This window comes from Anser cygnoides, chromosome 3 (assembly GCF_040182565.1).
Source record: "Anser cygnoides isolate HZ-2024a breed goose chromosome 3, Taihu_goose_T2T_genome, whole genome shotgun sequence".
Taxonomy (NCBI): Eukaryota; Metazoa; Chordata; class Aves; order Anseriformes; family Anatidae; genus Anser; species Anser cygnoides.
Window position 1 is genome coordinate 33,464,532 of NC_089875.1, and position 17,650 is coordinate 33,482,181.

Here is a 17,650-nt window from a genome sequence, read left to right on the forward strand (position 1 = left end):
CTCCTCCATCCTCCTCGGCGGCTCCCTTCCAGCTGCAGCCCCCGCTGCTTCCCCGGGGGGGGCTCCGGCAGCCGTCGGGGGGGGGAGCGGCGCGGATCTCCCCGCGGCTGCACAGCACCTGCGAGGCGGGAGGAGCCGGAGAGCGGCGGGGGAGAAGCAGCCGGCAGAGCCCTGCACGCAACACCGGGGAAAGTTTTGAAGGGAGAAGGAGCTGGCAGGCTGGGGAGGAGGAGAGGAGAGCCGGGCTGAGCTGCAGGGCGCCTGCTGGGGCTGCTCCTCGCTCGCTTCTCTCTTCAGGCTGGCTGGGGCGATGCAGTGCAGCTGGGGGAGCTCCTGGGAGACGCTTTAAAAAATAATAATAATAATAAAATCCTGGATTTGATTAATTACAACAATCCCCTCCCCAGAAGATCTGGAGAAGAGGATACCTAGCCCTCCCTCCGCCTTTCAGCAGCTGGCTCCTCGCCCCCCACCCCCCCCCAATTTTTTTTTCCTCTCTTTTTTTTCCCTCCACCTCCTTCTCCTTTCCCCCATTCGCTCGTGGGGCTGCGGCCAGAGCCTCGTCGGGAGGAGGGCGGGCGAGGACTCTCCCAAGTTGGCCCCAGTTGGCAGCACTTCGGGCAGCCCAGGACTCCGGGCAGCGCTCGGCGGCTCCCCCTGCACAAAGGAAACCCCTTCCCGTTGGGGGGGTGGGCAGCGCTGGGCTGGCCCCGACCCCACTCCTGCTCCTGCCCCTGCGGGCTGCCCACTGCCCTGCTCCTTTTCCTGGGCATCCTCGAGCATCCTTGCGAAGGGAGAAGCGGCTCTCCGCTTTCCTGCCCTCCCTGCCTCCTTCTCTTTTCCCTTTTTTTTTTCTTTTTTTCTTTTTTTTTCCCCATTTTTTTCTTGTTGCTTTTTAATTTTTATCCCCAGGCGGCTCCGGCGGGGGGGTCCCTTCCTCCGCCGGTGTCCGGAGCGGGGCGCATGGGGCGGCGTTTCGGGAGGTTTTCGCCCGCTCCTCGCTCCCCCGCCGGATGCTGCCTGGGCTCTTTTGGCTGTTTTTCTTCGCCGGCGATGAAGGCGCTGCCTTGAAGATGGAGATGATCTGTTTTTTATTCCTGTCTCTGGTGCCAGCCTACAGCAGGGGACAGGGGGTTTACGGTAAGGGGCGGCATCGCGGTGGCTGCTCGGAGGGAGGGAGGGGGAGGCGAGGGCGCAGGGCGGCGGCGATGGGATCAAAGTTAAAAAGCACCTGCAGGAGAAAGTAAATGACGCTGCCAAAGCTCGCCGCAGCCCGAGCGGAGAGGTTTACGCAGCGATAGGCTTCCCGGAGCCTGTGGCTTCTTCCTAATTCCTCCCCGTAACCCCCGGCGGCCCCGGGGGGGGGGACGCGATGCCGGCAGGAGGGGACGGATGCCTCCCCTTCCCCTGCACGGTGCCGGCTCGGCTCGGCTGCCCTCCGTGCTGCCCTGCCCCAAACCCCCCCCCCCCCCCGATCCCCAGGGCGACCCCCGCCGGGCTCCCCCCTCTCCCTGGGGGCTGCCCTTGCGCCCTGGTAAACTTTGCCCCGAGCTGATGTGGAGCTGCTTGGGGTTTATTTTTATTTTCATATTATTTCTCGGACGGTGGTGGTGCTTATTTTCCCCCCCACAACTCGTTCGTAGGCAGGGTGGCAAATGGCAAGCCCAGTGCAGCAGAGGAGGGCGGGGGGCAGCGGCTGGGGACCCCCCGTGCCCCCTCCGAGCACCAGCCCTGGGTGGGATGCGCGTGAGCCAGCCCCCAGCCCCCTCTCTTAATTCTGCCTTTCCAGCGTCTGCATTTCCAACACACTGGGAAAAAAAATAAATAAAAGCAACCCCCAAGACTTGCCTCTCCTAACAAGCCGGCTTTATCTTGGCTTGCGACTCAGTTGTGCGTTGCTGTAAAGTCCTTCTGGAAGGCATGCCTCTGCCTCTAACAAGCCCGGCTCTCTGAGCTCTGAAGAGAGACCCCAGTGAGAGAAGCCAGCCCCCTCCTCCCCCTTTTTAACAGCACGCAGCCAGTCTCTTGTGTGAGCCCTGGCAAAGATCAGTTCAGTCTCCCTGGCTATGGGTAAGTCTTTGTAGGTCACTTTTTAATGATGGATTTCTTTAATGGGAACAATCCCTCCTTTCTCTTTGAGGGCTGGGATGTTAATTTGAGTTTAGGTCTGGTTTGTAAAATAACCATTTTTAAATAGAGGGGGTTTTGCTTCCTTTGCTCTTTCTTCCTCCCACTACGTTTTCTCGCAGTCCGCATGTCCAGAGGGAAATGAAGAGCAGAATGAGTTTGTGGTACAGAAACCTAGTCAAGGCAGGTTATTTAATCCTTTAAACCAGGCAATGTGTTTCTAGCTGAACTTTCTTAATTTTGTCTTAATGTGCTTGCTGCTGAGTAGCTGATGCTGTAGAATGGCCTCTTTGCTCAGGAGCATAGCAAGAGGGACAGAGCTTACACATGGTTTACTTAAATGTGCCTGAAAAGGCTGGCTGTTATGGGCTTTTTCATTTACTTCCATGAACTTGCATTTGTTAGAGCTGCTGCTGAATCAGATGCTCAGGATAACTTACAGGTGGCTTTCTCTTTTTCTCTGAGAGAGACTGGAGAAGCAGCGTGTAAAACAAAGCCCAGATAGATAGACGTGCACTAAAATGACGGCATCTCTGAGTCAAAATGGTACTACTCCCATCTATTCTCTTACTTAACTACGCAGAGGAGAAACCCGCTCTCTCCCTCCTCTCCCCTCCCCTACGTCTTCCAACTATCTGTTGAGGCTGTCGGGAGTCTTAGCACGCAGCCGTCCCCGAGCGCAGCCCAGAGCAGCGTGTTGTGGAAGCAGCACACCGCAAACTTCTGCGGTGACTAATAGTTTTCATTTTGTCTCTCCCAACCCTGCCTTCGGTCCCCCTATCTGCACCGATTTCATGCTTTGTGCAGCCAGCGCTGTTTGGGTGGTAAATTGCTGTTATTGATGGCTCATGTAGGACTGGATTGATACCGTTATATTTACAAGGATAACTAAAGCGGGATTAAAAATCAGTCCTACTGCCCCGCTGCTTTGTCTGAAATTTTAGCCTCTCACCGTAGCTTCGAGCTGATCACACTTAGGTGTTCTGTGCTGTGAATGTTGGTCTCATGTGGCGCTTATGGTGGCAGTTTTGGGAACTCAGGTGTCATGGTTCAGGTCCATTTTTCTGCTTTTGAGGATTCATGGTGATGGGAATAGGGAGAGGCATGTATATTGGTCTATAAATATATTTTACTTTAGTAAATCTGCTAAGATTAAATCAGATTAAACTAGATAAAGTATCCATGTGATGTACTCTTTAAATAATACACCCACATGGATGCACACAAAAGACCTCTGTCTAGGAGAGTGAAGTTGTTGGAGAGGTTTATTGAGATGAATGGTATAAATAAAATGTGTGTAAGGGGGTTGCTGGGAAAGAAGCTTTCGCAGTGGAGGTGCGATTTAATTAGGAGTCAAGGTGCTTTTAGCCTGCTACCTGAAGAGGCTTGTTATATAAATTGGCATTTGTTGTAATGACTGAAGAGTGTCTGAAACCCTCTTCTCATTAGCTGATCCCATCCCTTCAGCCTTGTTTGTTGAAATAAGACAAAGCTGGCCTGACACGGGAGTCAGCTCAGCAGGCTTAGCCTTTCGTGGTGCCCCATTTCCCAAACTCTGTGTGCGCCTGTCAGTCCCGGTGCATTACTGCTGCCGGTCAAGATAAGGAGCGAGCAGTAACCAATTTATAGGAAATGTCATAATTTGGAGGGAGAGAAGAGGAGGTAAGGGGGAAAGGGGTCCTGACCTCCCATGTTTCAAGTTATCGGTGCTTAAAGGCTATATATTAGACTGAAAGGGGAGGGTAGAGAGGGTTTCCAAAGCGATGAGCACGCCTCTTGCTTCCTCGTCAGCCTTGCAGACTCCAGAACACACTTAGCTCTGATTCAGGGTGTGCCCAGGGCTGCTGCTTTGCTTACTCCATGTGTAGCGTATAATTAACATTTCTGGGGTGTCTGGCAGCTAGCCCAGTCCAGATGATCAGCAGCAGCCTTTTTTTTGGGGCAGGATAAAAGAGAGCGGGCTGTTTTGTCCCCTGCCTCTCATAATTCACCTGCTGAAAAGGCGTCTGAGAAGCCTTTCAGGAATGGTCGTGGCAGTGTGCGATGAGGGGCTGCAGCAAGGCAAGGGACAGGGAATAAAAGGAAGGCTTGAGCTGGGCAGCAGGGAAAGCTGCCTGGCACGGACACTGGGGGGCTTGGATGGGCTGTGGTGCTTCAGATACTTAAAACTGGTGTGAGTGAAGCACATACAGAGTAGTCCTGGCCTCTGAGGTTGGGGATAAATGACCCCATAAAGCCCTTTCTTTAAAGAGACACCATCACACTGAATCACCTCTGAGGTGCCACTGCAGGCAGGCAGAAAATCTAGCGGGAGAATGTTTTCTTGTGCCTGCAACAGGGGAGTGTCATGGTAAAACATATCCTAGGTTTAGGCCATAAACATTCCCACTCTTTCATTTCATGTCCACATGACAAGATTTGTTTCCTGCTCCTCTTACCTGTGGAGTAAAAGCCTCTCCTCCTGGAGCTTTCAGTGCACCACCGCTCAAGTGGGGTGTCTCAGCTCACACGTGTGACTTTGCTGCCAGTTTCGGAGGGAGCAGGCACACTCTAGTGTTAACCTTGAGCCTGGTGGCATGGATCTGTCCCCCTCCACTGCCTCTCACTACCTGTTTTGCCAGCAGGAGCAGGGGGCCAGGCAAGTAGCTCCTCAGTTTTCTTGTTGTTATCCCAGTGCTCCCCGTGCCCTCTGAAATGAGTGAGAAAATTGCTGGTTAAAGCAGCAACGGAGCTGGCTCCTGTCAGCCCCTGCTTGGCTGATCCTCCCTGGAAAAGGGGATGTACGAGCACAGCAGTACTCCAGACATCTATGTACGAGTGTGTATATGCATCTTTTATGTATAAAACATATGCAGACACACATCCTCCCCTGTGGGCTCAGCCATTTCTCCTTGTTGTCCAGCCCTGAAATCTGTGGCGACTCGCTGTAGCCTTCCCTTTACAGGTGCTTTGTAACTGGAAGGCTACACCTAAAGGCTGGCCTGCTCCAACATTTGCGTAGTTCTCTGGCAGCTCTTTAAGTCCAAGACATTACATTTAGCCAGCCCTGTGCTCCAGCATGCCTTGGCATCCTCCAGCTGTAGTGCGTCAGACTCACCCTCCTGACACCAGAGCCTTTGTTTATAGGTCAGGTCAGTAGCTTCACACACCAGATAAACCCTCAATTGACTTTAATATGCAGTACTAGAAAACTGACATTATCTTCTTGACAGGTTGTTTGCAACTTTGCTGGTAGAAGTCAAAATATTTCACTATAGGTGTCACCAGAAACCACCATCCTATGCTAATTTTTGTGGGAACATGAAGACAGATGTTGAATAATTTGACATGAGCAGCACAGCTTTTAAAATTATCACCATGTCAGCTTTGCACTGGATTTATCTTGTGGTTTTTGTTTGTTTTTTTTTTTTCCTTCTTTTTAGTTATATATATTTCAGATGATTTTAAGAGATAGGGGAGGGATATGCAGTAAGTGACTCCCTGTAAGTGGAAAATGCAGCTGAGGATGGCCTTGGAGGTTTAATAGTCAGACAGCAATTCAGTAGTGGCAATGAGGGATGCTGTGCATCTGGGACTGCTGTTCTTATTTTTAAATAACAAGACAGAGAGACTTCCATGCTGGAGACTCAGAGATCCTGTGACACTTCCCATCAGCCAGAAGCCTTAGTGTTTTGCCCATGTTTTGACTGGAGTTATTGCTGTTCTGCTTTCTTGAGTAGTGCGGTTTCAGGCTTCCATTCCCTCCATACATACATATCGTGCTCTCTTGGTTCATTAAGTGTAGTCGATGCCTATGAGTCTTGCTTGCACAGCTATGGCTTCTTTGGTGAGGGAAGAACTGAGGGGTAGGGCAAAAATCGCACTGTGACCAATTTCTGTGTGCTGGTGAAAGCAGTAGAGCCGGGTGCATTTCTACTAGTGAAAGGCTGCCTGGTGGGGTGTGCTCTGCTCCTCTGGTGGAAGTCCTCTGAACCCTACCTGCAAAGGGTTTCTTTAGGTGGCATTAGGTAAGGCAGCAGCCTGCGTAGCTCTGCAGAGAGAGCTTGGTGGTGAAGTTCTCACCGTGGTAGATAAGCGTTGGTGGGTTTTGTGCTAAGGGATTGCTGTGTTGTGCCCACAGAGGGGGCTGTGTTCTGCTGTGGAGAAGCTGGGTGTTCGGCTTATGATGGGCTCTTTCCAGGGAAAAAAAAAAAAAAAAAACAGTGGAAAACATGGTTTATGGTCTCAGAGATGCAGCAGGTACCTGCATCTGGTAATACACTAGGAGTATCTTTAGGCTATCCTTAGCAGCTAAGGTCTTATCAAAACTATTAAGAAAACTTTGTTTCTAGTCTCAGGCAGTCAAGGTGGGCACATCAAGTGCTCCCATCCCGGTCACCTTCTGCTTCTCATCAGCTGCTGGCTTGAATTCAGACTGGGAAAACATGCCAGCATCCCCCTGGCTTGCGGAGGAAGGAGGAGAGGGCTGTGGGGTACCGGCACTGTGCAGCAGAAGGCAGATCAGGCAGGGCTCTGGGATCGACCGGAGACAGCGATGTGCTGTGAAGAGGTGGGAGAAGGGAGTGCGTGTTTCATGCCTCTGTGCCTGTGTTTAATGGGGAGATCTCTCCTCTGTCAGGATCCAAAGCACTCGCTTTGAAAAGGAAAAAAAGCTTTCATCTGCCCTTTACTTGGGGGAAAGGGTTGAAGGAACAACAGAGGTTTATTTTTATAGCCAAGCGCCAGCTCAGTGTTTAAAAGAAGAAATTAAATGTGTGATACCCCATGGAGCTGGTGATCAAAAACCGCCGCATTAAAGATCTGGGAAAGAACTTGAGAACTAGAGCCAGGAAAGGGAAATCCCGGGCATCTCTGATCGTGGTGCAGCAAAAGCAGAGCCAAGAAGAGGTTTTACCAACGGGACAGCCGGGCCACGACCCGCTTGGAGGCTGAGTTATCAGGCCAACACCGGGGCGTTTCTTGGAGCAGAGGCTCCCACTCCCCACTTGCTTTCCTGCCCCCTGCCCACGGAAGGGCAGCCCACAGGTCTCAGCCCAGCTGTGCCACGTCTGGCCAAGGGGATGGGGATGGGGCACATCTGGCTGGGGGGACACAGGGCACGTCTGGGTGGTGGGGATGTGCCCGGCAGGGGGAGGCTTTCCAGCACCTGGGGGTGCCACGGCTTCGATGAAAGAAAAGCTGGTGGAGACGGGGCACTGGGGAGTGACCCCACAGACATGTGTGGGGTCTGCTTTCTGGCATGGACACCGCAGCCACCCGGGTGGGCTTGGGGAAAGGGCAGCCCAGTGCTCCCACTGGCTCTGCCCACCAAGAGCAGCACCTGGGTTGGAGCCGCTCCTTCCCTTTTGTCAGCTCTGGATGCTCGCTTGCTTCTGTACAAATCTCATTTGTTTTAGGGTCTGAAGTTCTGTCACACAGTGTCCCAGCAGTTCACGATCCTATTTTTCTTTTCCCTTTCAGGAGTATCTCATTGTCAATTTCCCATAAAAGATCATACAATAAATAAGTGCAGGCATCTTAAACCCCTAGTTAGCTTTTCAGCCATAGTCTCCATTTCTTTTTTCTTCACATACTTGGGTGATCATGGATTATGTTTTTTTTTGTTTTGTTTTGTTTTTACATTTTCTTTTTTTATTTAAAAAAAAAAAAAGAACAACAAGGCTAGAGGAATCTGAACAGTTATGAGGGAAGAGTGATCCTCATGCACAGCTTTCCTCTGGCAGGAGGAGAAAAGATGACAGCGAGGTGGCAGCTGGCTAGCAGTGCCCCTGATGCACCCAGGTGAGCACCCAGGTGCTGTGGTGCTGCCACGAGGCAGCAGAGCTGAGGGTGCCCCAGCAGAGGCTTGTATTGATGCTCATACGTCAGATTTGGCTCTTGGGAAAGTGTGACTTAGGGCTTGGCTCACTGCAACGTTTTCTCCTGAGCATCACGGCTGCCTACAGGGAGCTCTTTGTGCACCAGTGTGCTGGCTGCATGATATCCCAGGTCAGCTTCTGATCGTTAATACCATAAGTTTTAATGCCTAAACACTCTGGTCCAGGTGAAGGGAGATGCCTGAAGTAAACAGGGAACTGGTGAAATACTACTGAACACAAATGATTACTTCTTTAAATTTCCTACATGTTTTTCCAGACTAGGCAATCTGGGTGCACCAGCATATGCTTGTATGACTGCATCCCCAAAATCTCGGGAGCTTTATGGTCTCATAATGTGTAAACTCCTACGAGGAAGACGTTCCCTTTGTACACTCCTGTGGAGCACACTGTGTTCTCAGCATTGTGTTAGTAATGAGCAGCAGTGCAAAGTTATACATCTCAGTGGCTGCAGATGAGGCAGGACAGCCATGGTGGCAGAGTGGCATGGCAGTTCAGTGTCACCTCTGCTGTCCTGCGAGCAGGTCTCGGCTCAGCAGGGCTGCAGACCTGCAGGGAGAGCGGGGAACAAGTGTTTCAAGCAGCAAGCATGGATCTATCCGGTCAGCCTCTCGCTTTCCTGTTGCTCTTCTCGTTCGTGCTGCAAATCACTCGTGGAGGTGCTGTCGGCTGCTATCCTGCTGTACCTCGCATAAGGGAGATCCCAGGGATGTACCAAAAAATCTGGCTGTGATGTGTTGGCTGATGGTGTCTCCACTGTGAATTGTAGCACAGGACAAATGGCTTGCAGACACTTCTGCTGGGTTTCGTGGAAGTGGAAATGATGGCAGTGTGAGGGTAGCAATTGCCAAAGGTGCAGTAAGAACTGTAATTTCTGAAGAAAAATTAGCGCGTGTTGCATAAAGAACCGATATAACACTGAAAGCTAAAGTCAAGCTGTGAGAAAAGCTTTAGGATGTCTGCAGGTGGACATTTAAAACAAGAGGAGATGCTCGCTGTTGCTGCTCCAGTTTCAGAAGGAAATGGTCCTTCACTAATTGGCACAAATTGTTTTAAGATAAATGTGGATGGGGAATCTTTTGCATTTCTTGTGTGCCTTCATGATGAAATAAAAAGGGAAAAGAAATGTGATTCAGACATGTTTGAGAAACATGGCAAAATGGCTTTTGCTTACAGACATCGTTTGACTCACTGGTGTTTGTTCTATACCTTCTGTGGTGGGTAAAGGCAGTTGTAGAATTACAGGGTGAAGAATGACTGTCTCTTGCTAGTTTAATAAATTGATTATTCCAACTCAGAGCACCCCTTGAAATAATGGGGATGTGAGAAATCAAGGCTCACAAAAACAACCTGACCTCAGCAGAAGACAGCTGGGGATGCGTGACTGAACTCCCCTGCCAGGCAAGTGTACACGTCTGGGGTGTTAAGTGCTCCAGACCAGCTGAGAGCTTCCTCTGTCGTTGTTAGACCCTGAAAATCATCTCAGAGCACACGAGTAGGATTTCTTGTTAGTTTAGGTGTTTCCCATCACTGTAATATCCATGAACTTCCACCTTTACGCGGCCCCTCTTGTCTACAGTTATTCCACTCTGCCTGTGGGGAAATGAGATGGAGATTAAGTGATTTGCCCTTGGCAGAAAGGAGAATCGAACACCAGCAAAGTTTTAAACATCCTTTTCTATCCAGTAAAGTGCAGCTGGTATTATGTGCGATCCCTGTGGCTGACAGATGCAAGGTAAATACATCCTCAAGAAGGAATAAGCCATTAAGAACAGGTATCTCAGAATTAAGCTGCTTTTTTTTTAATTAAAAACAACAAAAACATGTTTGTTTTCCAGTACTAATTTAGCTCATCTTTGTTCACTTGTAAAGGTTTATTTGGGGATATCTTTTAGGGTGTACCAGAAGTTGAACCTTACTGTACAGCACTGGGGTATAAAGAGGGAAATCTTTCAGACACGGGTACATACGTGTCTCTCTTCTGCTCGAGTCTGCAGGTGGCTTGGAAAATTGCTCTGAGGGTAGTGCAAAGATTGGTTGTGGAATACGTTGATTCATTTGACAGCAATTTAAATTATTTTGCACTTGATCAAAGCATCAAAAAATTAAATTGTATATACATAAAAAGCTGTTTTCATGAGTGGGTGAGGCTAAATAACTTTCTCGCACCAAAGGGAAGGACAAAAACATTGATTATGCCATGAAGGAACAGAGATTTAGGAAGGGGGGGAAAAAGCAGGGGACAATATCATAGGTGTGTTACTGGAGGCAGTGTCTGGACCAGAGGAGAAGTAATGGTAACGAGGTCAGAGCTGTGGTTCCAAAGTGAGGCTGGATGCCAGAGCAGCGTGCAGCCTTGAGGAAGGGAAGTCTGAATATTCCAATGAGTTTTATTATTTTAATTACATGCTAAGTCTGTATTCTTGTTTTTCTTACAAGTACAAAGATAGGAAGAAAAAATCTTCAGTGTTTGTTTCCCAAATGCTAACAAAGGCTGAAAGGAATTAGTGACAGCGACTTTTTTTTCTCTTTTGAAAAAGAGATGTTCCTATTATATTTAGAGCAATCAAAATTTTACAAGTGATTTTTTGAGAAGGGGATAATCATGATTAGTGATCAAACAGTTGCTGAACAAGAAGACTTTATCTCTGGCAATGGGGAATCAGAAGAGGGCAGTGGTGTTAGCTGCACATTGGGAAAATCCCTACGTTAAGGTGTTGTGAAAGAGAGTGCCTTGCACTACCTCCGCAAAAGAGAAATGCTTAGATATTGGATAGGAAGACAGGAGCTTCCCCATGCTATGAGACAGAGGGATTAGGGGAATGCCTTTGCGAGCACGTTGACTTGAGGTACGTGTACGCTGTGCCTGAGCAAAAGTGGGACTGTATCCTGTGGGCGCGCTCCTGAGCAAGCCTTAAATGAGCTGTTTCAGCTGCTGGTCACAGTGCAGCACTAACAGCGTGGAGCTCGGTCTGGCTCACGATCCAGCTGTTGCTGCAAAACCCTCTCAGGATGCTGCACAGCATGCAGAGCCCCTTGCATCTGAGGTCACCAAACGCTGGGCTCAGCTCCTTGACGAAAACGTTGAGGACGCCTGCACCAGGTTAATGCTTGCTTTTGGACTGCAGAGCAAACAAATATGCTCGAGTCCCACCTGAGCAACCGGGTAGAGATCCTGTAAACCCAGCTTTGTCGTGGGGTGTAGGTTGAAGCTTGAGGCTGTAGCAGCTTTGCTAGCGCACTCCAGTGATTGCTAACTCTGGCAAGACAAATGCCACAGTTGTTCTTGCTCTGTGGTATCTGTCAAGCAAGCAGAGCTTGCAATGCGAGAGTGCAAGTTGCCTTAATGCAGCTTGCTGTTGTGAAAGCAAAGCTCTGGGCAACAGGTCTAAAATTAATCTTCAATTTATTTTTTTAAATTTTGTTTTTTACTTGAAAAGCTATTCTCGAATAGCTCCCTGCAAAGACAAGCCCTGCATTTAACTGTGATTAAGTTTCTAAATTGTTTTTCAAAATGGGATAGTCGAGCTCCTGAAGCACATAGCTGCATCTGAAGACGTTCCCCATAGTAACTAAGCTCCAGCTTTGGTTAAAATAGTGCAATAATAGTTTGTTTTCTGGTTGGTCTAATGATACAGCGGATCAGGACTTTCATCCTTATTCCTGCAGAAAAATGAAATAGACAGTAGAGAATGACTGTTTACTATGATGTGCATGATTAATACCATAAATCTTTCATGTGGGGATGCTGGGTGAAATGAATGAGTATTATCACAATAAATTGAAAGGAGCAGTTTGCTACATGTTCGTGTTTGGTAATCAGGCTTGAAACATGATGTAAAAGGAGAAATTAGCCAAAGTTTACGGTGGCTATCAAAGCTCAAAAGCACTCTGTGGCATTCGCTAAGCCTTGGCAAATATGACATGCTGATTTTTGCAGATCACAATGAGCATATGTACCTACTTGTGGCTGATGGTTATTCCAAGTGGCCAGCAGTAGTGTGTGCGCTATTTGACAAACCGTTCTGCTTCTCAGATTATTATGGAGACATTTCAAAGTATGTTTGCAGCATATGGCTTGCTTAAGCTCGTTTTAGCTAAGAGACGTTCGGTAAGACACAGTAAATCAGCTGCTTATCACTCCGCTTCCGAGGGGTCAGCAGGGCATTTTGTACAGACACTTAAAAGAGCAGCAGAGAGAAACGAGGAGCGAGGCCCTCAAAGTGGCATTGCAAACTTTCTTTCCTTGCGTAGGTCAGCAGTACCAAGCAACACACTGAACAGCTCCAGCAGAGCTAATAATAAACAGGGTTTTAATTTAAGAATTGCATTCAATTATTTCAAAGCAAGTCTAGAAGCAGAGAGTGAGGAGGCTGGGGGAAGGAAACATCAGTGTGAGCTGTTTGCTTGTTAGGCCTAAATAAAAGCTTTGCAGAAGAAGGAAGCAGGGGAAGGTGCTAAAAAGTACCAGGATCTGTGATGTGCTTGTTGAGGTAGACAGGGAAATGAGAAGGAAATGTGTCTAGCTATTGCTAGATTTAAAAAGAGAGAAAAGAAATTGATGCTGTTGACGGTGTGTAAATTCTAGGAGTGAGAATATTTCTCTCTTTCATTGCCCTCATGATAATACCCGTGACATTGTTGCTGTTCAAAATGAAGGATTGGAAGAGCAAGTGAGAAGTGCTGTCTCCGATAGGCGGGAGTCTTGCTGAAACAGGCTCACAGATCTCCCGGAGGGTGGGAGCTGTTATATTAGGGTCAGGGAAAAGGGGGCTGCTCTTAGCACCACCACCCCCCACAAGAAACGGGAGGATATAATGTAGATTGTGCATATATGCTCTTATAATCCTTTTTTTCTTTTTTGTTTTTTAAGGCCCTGTATGCTTTGTGACAGGGAAGAGCTGTTGTCTATAGGGAACAGTTTTAGGTAACACTGAGGATGGAGCCCAAATCCCAGGATGCTACAGAATAGGCAAGAGCTTGTAATTTAGAGGCTAATTTGTAGAACCTATTCTGATTTTTTTTCGCTTTTTTCTTTTTTTTTTTTCTAATCTAGTTAAAGTCATTGTAATTAGTCTTTGAGGCATATTTTTCTGATTACATTTTTTTTATATGTATAAGCTCTTATTTCTTACGTGGGTTTTGTCACACCTGCTTGCCGTACTGGTACTGTGAGCTTTCTACTTGTTAGCCCAGAAGGGAACAATACAGCTTATAGGCGTATGAGCAGGCAGCCATTGTGCCTTCGGCATTGCCATTAGCAAAAGAAAAAAAAAAAAGTTGGCCAAACTCATTTCAGCATCTTACCATTTGGCTAGGAAGAATGATTGTGCTTCTTCAGCTTCTCTGTGAAAGCAGAAGTTAGAAGGAAAAATAAAATCTTAGAGGAACTACTGGGTATCGCTTTCCTGGCTACAGTTTATTTTGGCTCTGCTGTGCTACTCATGTAGATGGTGTTTTAATTCTAAGTGAGGGGAGTTGAATCTAGATGAGCTGTTCCTCTGGTAAAAATGCTGGCCTGAAATGCTGCACATAATGGCTTGGATCCTGTCTCTGTCAATCTTCCTTTCTGATTTTTTTCAAGACTTCAGTGGAAGCCAAGCATGTTAAAATAAATAAAACCTTAAAACAAACCACAAGAGATGCCATGTCTGTTAGTTTCTCCTGGTCTTCTGCTTGTGTGAATAGAAGGTGGTGTCATTTGTCTGCCTCATGTTTTGAAAATAAAGCTGTTGGTTTCAGTGAGGTGTCTCCAGCTGGATGAGAAGGGAGGGCACAGACAGGCAACCTCAGTTTCTGTGTAGTAGTTGAGTTTTTCAGCGATGTGATATCCACCCCCATCCTCCTTGTCCCCCCATCAGCATTAAATTTTGACTCAAGACTTTTGTAGTCTTGTGGCAGTTTCCACTTCGATGCATTGGGGAGCATCCTTTCATTGATGGCTGGTTGCTGTGGTCACTGTGCTGCTGCCACTCTCAAGCAGCTCCTGAGCTGCCTTCAGCAAGATGCTGCTGGAGAACCCATGTGTGATCTAAGTGCAGAAAATCCCCGTGTGTGAACCTGCTTCATAAAACAGGAGGATGCTTGCTTTGTACAGTGTGCAATGCCTTAGGCTAGCCACATAAAATGCTTCTACGGAGCCATGCTTTGTAGCCAGGGTTTTCTGGACCTATTGTCTGAGATGATGGCTTCTTTAGAGGGTTTCCTCATTTCTATGGATGTGGAAAGTGTCCAGATACTTTGGTTTTAAAATCCACTGCTATGGATGATTTAGATTATGCTTCTGTTTATTCCAGAGTGGGATAATTCCTATTATATTGAAGTATAGTTCAACTCTCAGCAAGTCATGCCTCTGTTTTCATTGGCTAATCTTGGAATGATGGGAAAAACAGTATTTCTTATCCCAAATATTTTTGTCTTTTTTGACCAGCATGTGATATTATTTGTGCGCCCTTTCCTAGAGACTGCAGACCTGTCACTCTAAGTGAATTTGGGGTAGCTGAAAAGAGTAGTTTTCCAGCCTTTGCTTTTCAGCAGGATTGTTGTGTTAGCTACAGAAAGGAAAAATTCCTCTTTTCCTTAATTGCACTATACTTGGCTGAGACCATTTTTCCTTGCCTTTGTCACCTACATTTATTCCCTAGCTCATCTGGTGGCCTTAAAAAGTACAGCTAGAAGGAAGGGACATAAATAGAGCTAGTGTTCAGGATCTCACTCAGGTTTGGAGATATGTGCCTCGTGGTGGGGAGTCTTTGTTCCTTTGTCCCGCTGTCTTCCCACTGCCTCTTCTCTTTCATTGGTTCCTGGTGTTTCACCTTCAGAATCCTAGCTGTATTCACTTTGCTTAAAATAATATTTGTTTGAATAGTAAAAGCTGTATTAAAGGAATGTGTTATCAGCTTAGTTTAGATACACATGTTGGCCCTGTGAGAGACAGCTTTGCAAAGAAAGTCCAACTGTATGCTTTTGCACATAAAATGAGTATGCAATTAAATTCCTGCAAGAGGTCTGCAACTGAAGAAAGCCCTTTTCTCCTGCTTCCTGGCATGCAAATGCCCAAATGCTGCTGCTGCTGCTTCGCTAGGAGTTGCTGTTGCAAGGGAAAACGAAGTGGCATTGAAATCATGCCAGTGATACCTTTATACTGAGCTATAACACTGAAGGCAAACAGCAGCTGGAAGCTTGGTTTGATCTTTCTGTATGAATAAGATTAAGTAGCAGGCATGGTGCTGGTGAGAGCTACTTTCCTGATCCCTTTTCACAAAGCTTTTGAGCAGGTTTGGAGAAGCGCAGAATAACTTCAGCTCCTACTGAAGGAATGGTGACCCAAGAGCTTGACACTACTTAGCCCGTGTCCCTCTCCCTTATTGGGGTATTGGTATACCTCAAAGTGTTTGTGTGTGTGTGACTTGACCAGCTGTGCCTTTAAAGTCTCCATTTGATAGGGCTGAAATTTGCAACTTGACTCTTGTAATTTTTAATCTGGATGGTTGAGTGTTACCGAGTTAGACTGGCGGCACATGGCACTTGAGGGGGAGCTTCCCAAGCCCCTGGGGGATGTCCCCTCAGGTATTGCCGTGCATGGCAGTCTGCTGTCCTTCTCCATGTCCTGTGTTTATGGATTGTCTGTGCTGGCTTGGATTCTCTAACACTGTCCCTCTTTGGGTAGGGATGGCCGTGGTACAGCATTTTCTTACCCTCCCTCTGCTTCTTTCTTTGGTCTTTATTCTCTGAACACAGAGAAGATGATTTTTTCTGCTGTGTCCATCTCTTCCCTTTCCTTCCTGGTAATATTTCTCTGAATATTTGTACGTGCTTGGTATTAAAAGTATCATCCTACTGTGGTGAGAACCTAGCCTGGTCGTCAACATGGATAAGGGAGTTTGGATTCAAGGGGCAGCTCCTGAGTCTCTCAGGAACTGTGTGAGGCCTGATGTAAGCTGAGGCAGGGCAGACAGGCTTCAGGGCTGCTTCTGCAGCAGCGCTAACCATCTCTGCTCTTGCATTTGCTTTTCTGATCTGAATGGTCATCACTGTTTCCATTTTAAAAGCAAGAGTGAACTTTCAGTGAACTTTCATTTTCCCTGTCAAGTAGCTTCTGGGATTCCCAGTGCTCCCTCAGTCTGCTTTCCTTTCTGCTTAGAGTCATCTTGGTAGCCTCATACACATTTGCCCCTTCTGTGGGCAAATGTGTATGGCTTCACACACATGAATCTGCCCATGATATCATTAACTTCCTCAAAGCAGGGAACAGACCATCTTTCCTTCTCTCTTTTCCATTTGTATCCTTTTCTAAGGTATTCTTACCCTGAACTTTCACTTTGAATCTGCCTTTCAGCTCTTCTGCAGGTTTCATTGACGGGACATTCCTGCCTTCTCTGGTTCAGTGTGTGGTGCTCAGGCAAGCACCTGAGGATGGGTGGCTGTGCTGACTTCACAGGCTGGATTTGCTATTAACTTGCCAGAGTAAATGAAAAAAAAAAAAAGTGTTTCAAGTAGAATAGGAGCTTGTGCTGGGAAATGAAGGGCTGGTGCAGGATGTTCTACTCTGCAGGTGGGATATGAATGCTTGCCCTGTTATGTCCTCAAAAGTCTTACATATGCTGAGCAGTCTTATGCAGTAAATGTATCTGGAAGTTTGGGACCAGTTTTGATAAAGCCATGGTTACAAACCACCTCTGGTTAGAGATGAGGCCAAATAAATGGTTAAAGTATGTTCTTGTCAGCTCTTGTGGAATCACAGACATTACTAATATCTCTACTTTTTTTTTTTTATTACCTTTTTCTTGAGCAGATATTTTCCCAGATAATCAATCCATCTTTCCATCACCCTCTAGGAAGAAAAGCTGGTTTGGGTATGTTACTGCTCGTGTATTTCTGGGCTAATGTGTCTCCAGGAGTGCTACCCTTCCTGGTGTGAGTGCCAGTTGGGCCAGACTGCTCCTAAGCCCAGTGCTGGCATTGAAAGGAAGCCACAACTCAGCTTCTCCATGTTCTGGGACAGAATAACCTCTAGGCAGAATAACCTGGCACTAAACTCCCCAGGGTGGAGAAAGGAAGCAGTCCCCTCGTGATACTTGTGTGCTTATAGCATGCATTGCTGCTGGATCAGTGTTTTGTGGCTTCCTCAAGTAATTTTTTAGTAAGTGTAAAAAAAAAAAAAAAAACAAAAAAAAACAGAACTTCTACAGTGTCTGGGGATAGCTAGGTTAAATAGAAGCAAGTACCACCTCTTTTGTACCGAAGATGAGGGATTCATTCAACTCTTTTCCACTTAAACTGTAGAGTGACCTTTCTTTCATTCCCGTCCCTCGGGAGCATGTCCCCTTTCATAGCTGGTCTATTCATCTTCTCCAGTACTTGGTGGCTCTCCCCCAGGAGCATGCATGCCTACAGCCTGCAGCAGTGAGGTGTCTTAGGTGAGCAGTGTGGTTGTAGGCTTTGGAACAAGTGCATCGTTCATCCATTTGGGGAACACTGCTTTTGTGTGATAATCTGTTAGGTACCCCTGGAATCCCTGCATGGGGAAAGCGGTGTCATTTTGCATTGTTTTAGGAGCTCTGTGACCACCTTCCCAGAAGCTCTTTCTGGGTTTTATGGTCTTCAAAGGGAAATGGTACAGAACTCCATAATGGTGAAGAACAACA

General features: G+C 47.3%; 1 protein-coding gene across 4 annotated transcripts in view; it reads left to right on the top strand.

Moving 5' to 3' along the window:
- The first annotated feature begins 40 nt into the window (after positions 1–40).
- MDGA1 (MAM domain containing glycosylphosphatidylinositol anchor 1) overlaps positions 41–17,650 on the top strand; it is a 144,131-nt gene continuing 126,521 nt past the window's right edge. For 3 of the 4 annotated variants that reach the window (XM_013171032.3, XM_013171031.3, XM_066993836.1), the window contains exon 1: positions 41–1,140. In XM_013171032.3, coding sequence (XP_013026486.2) covers positions 1,014–1,140 — 127 coding nt within the window. In that variant the 5' untranslated portion in view covers positions 41–1,013. Of the gene's footprint in view, positions 1,141–1,942; positions 2,071–17,650 lie in introns of those variants that run through there. The other variant, XM_048080141.2, reaches the window with a different exon arrangement.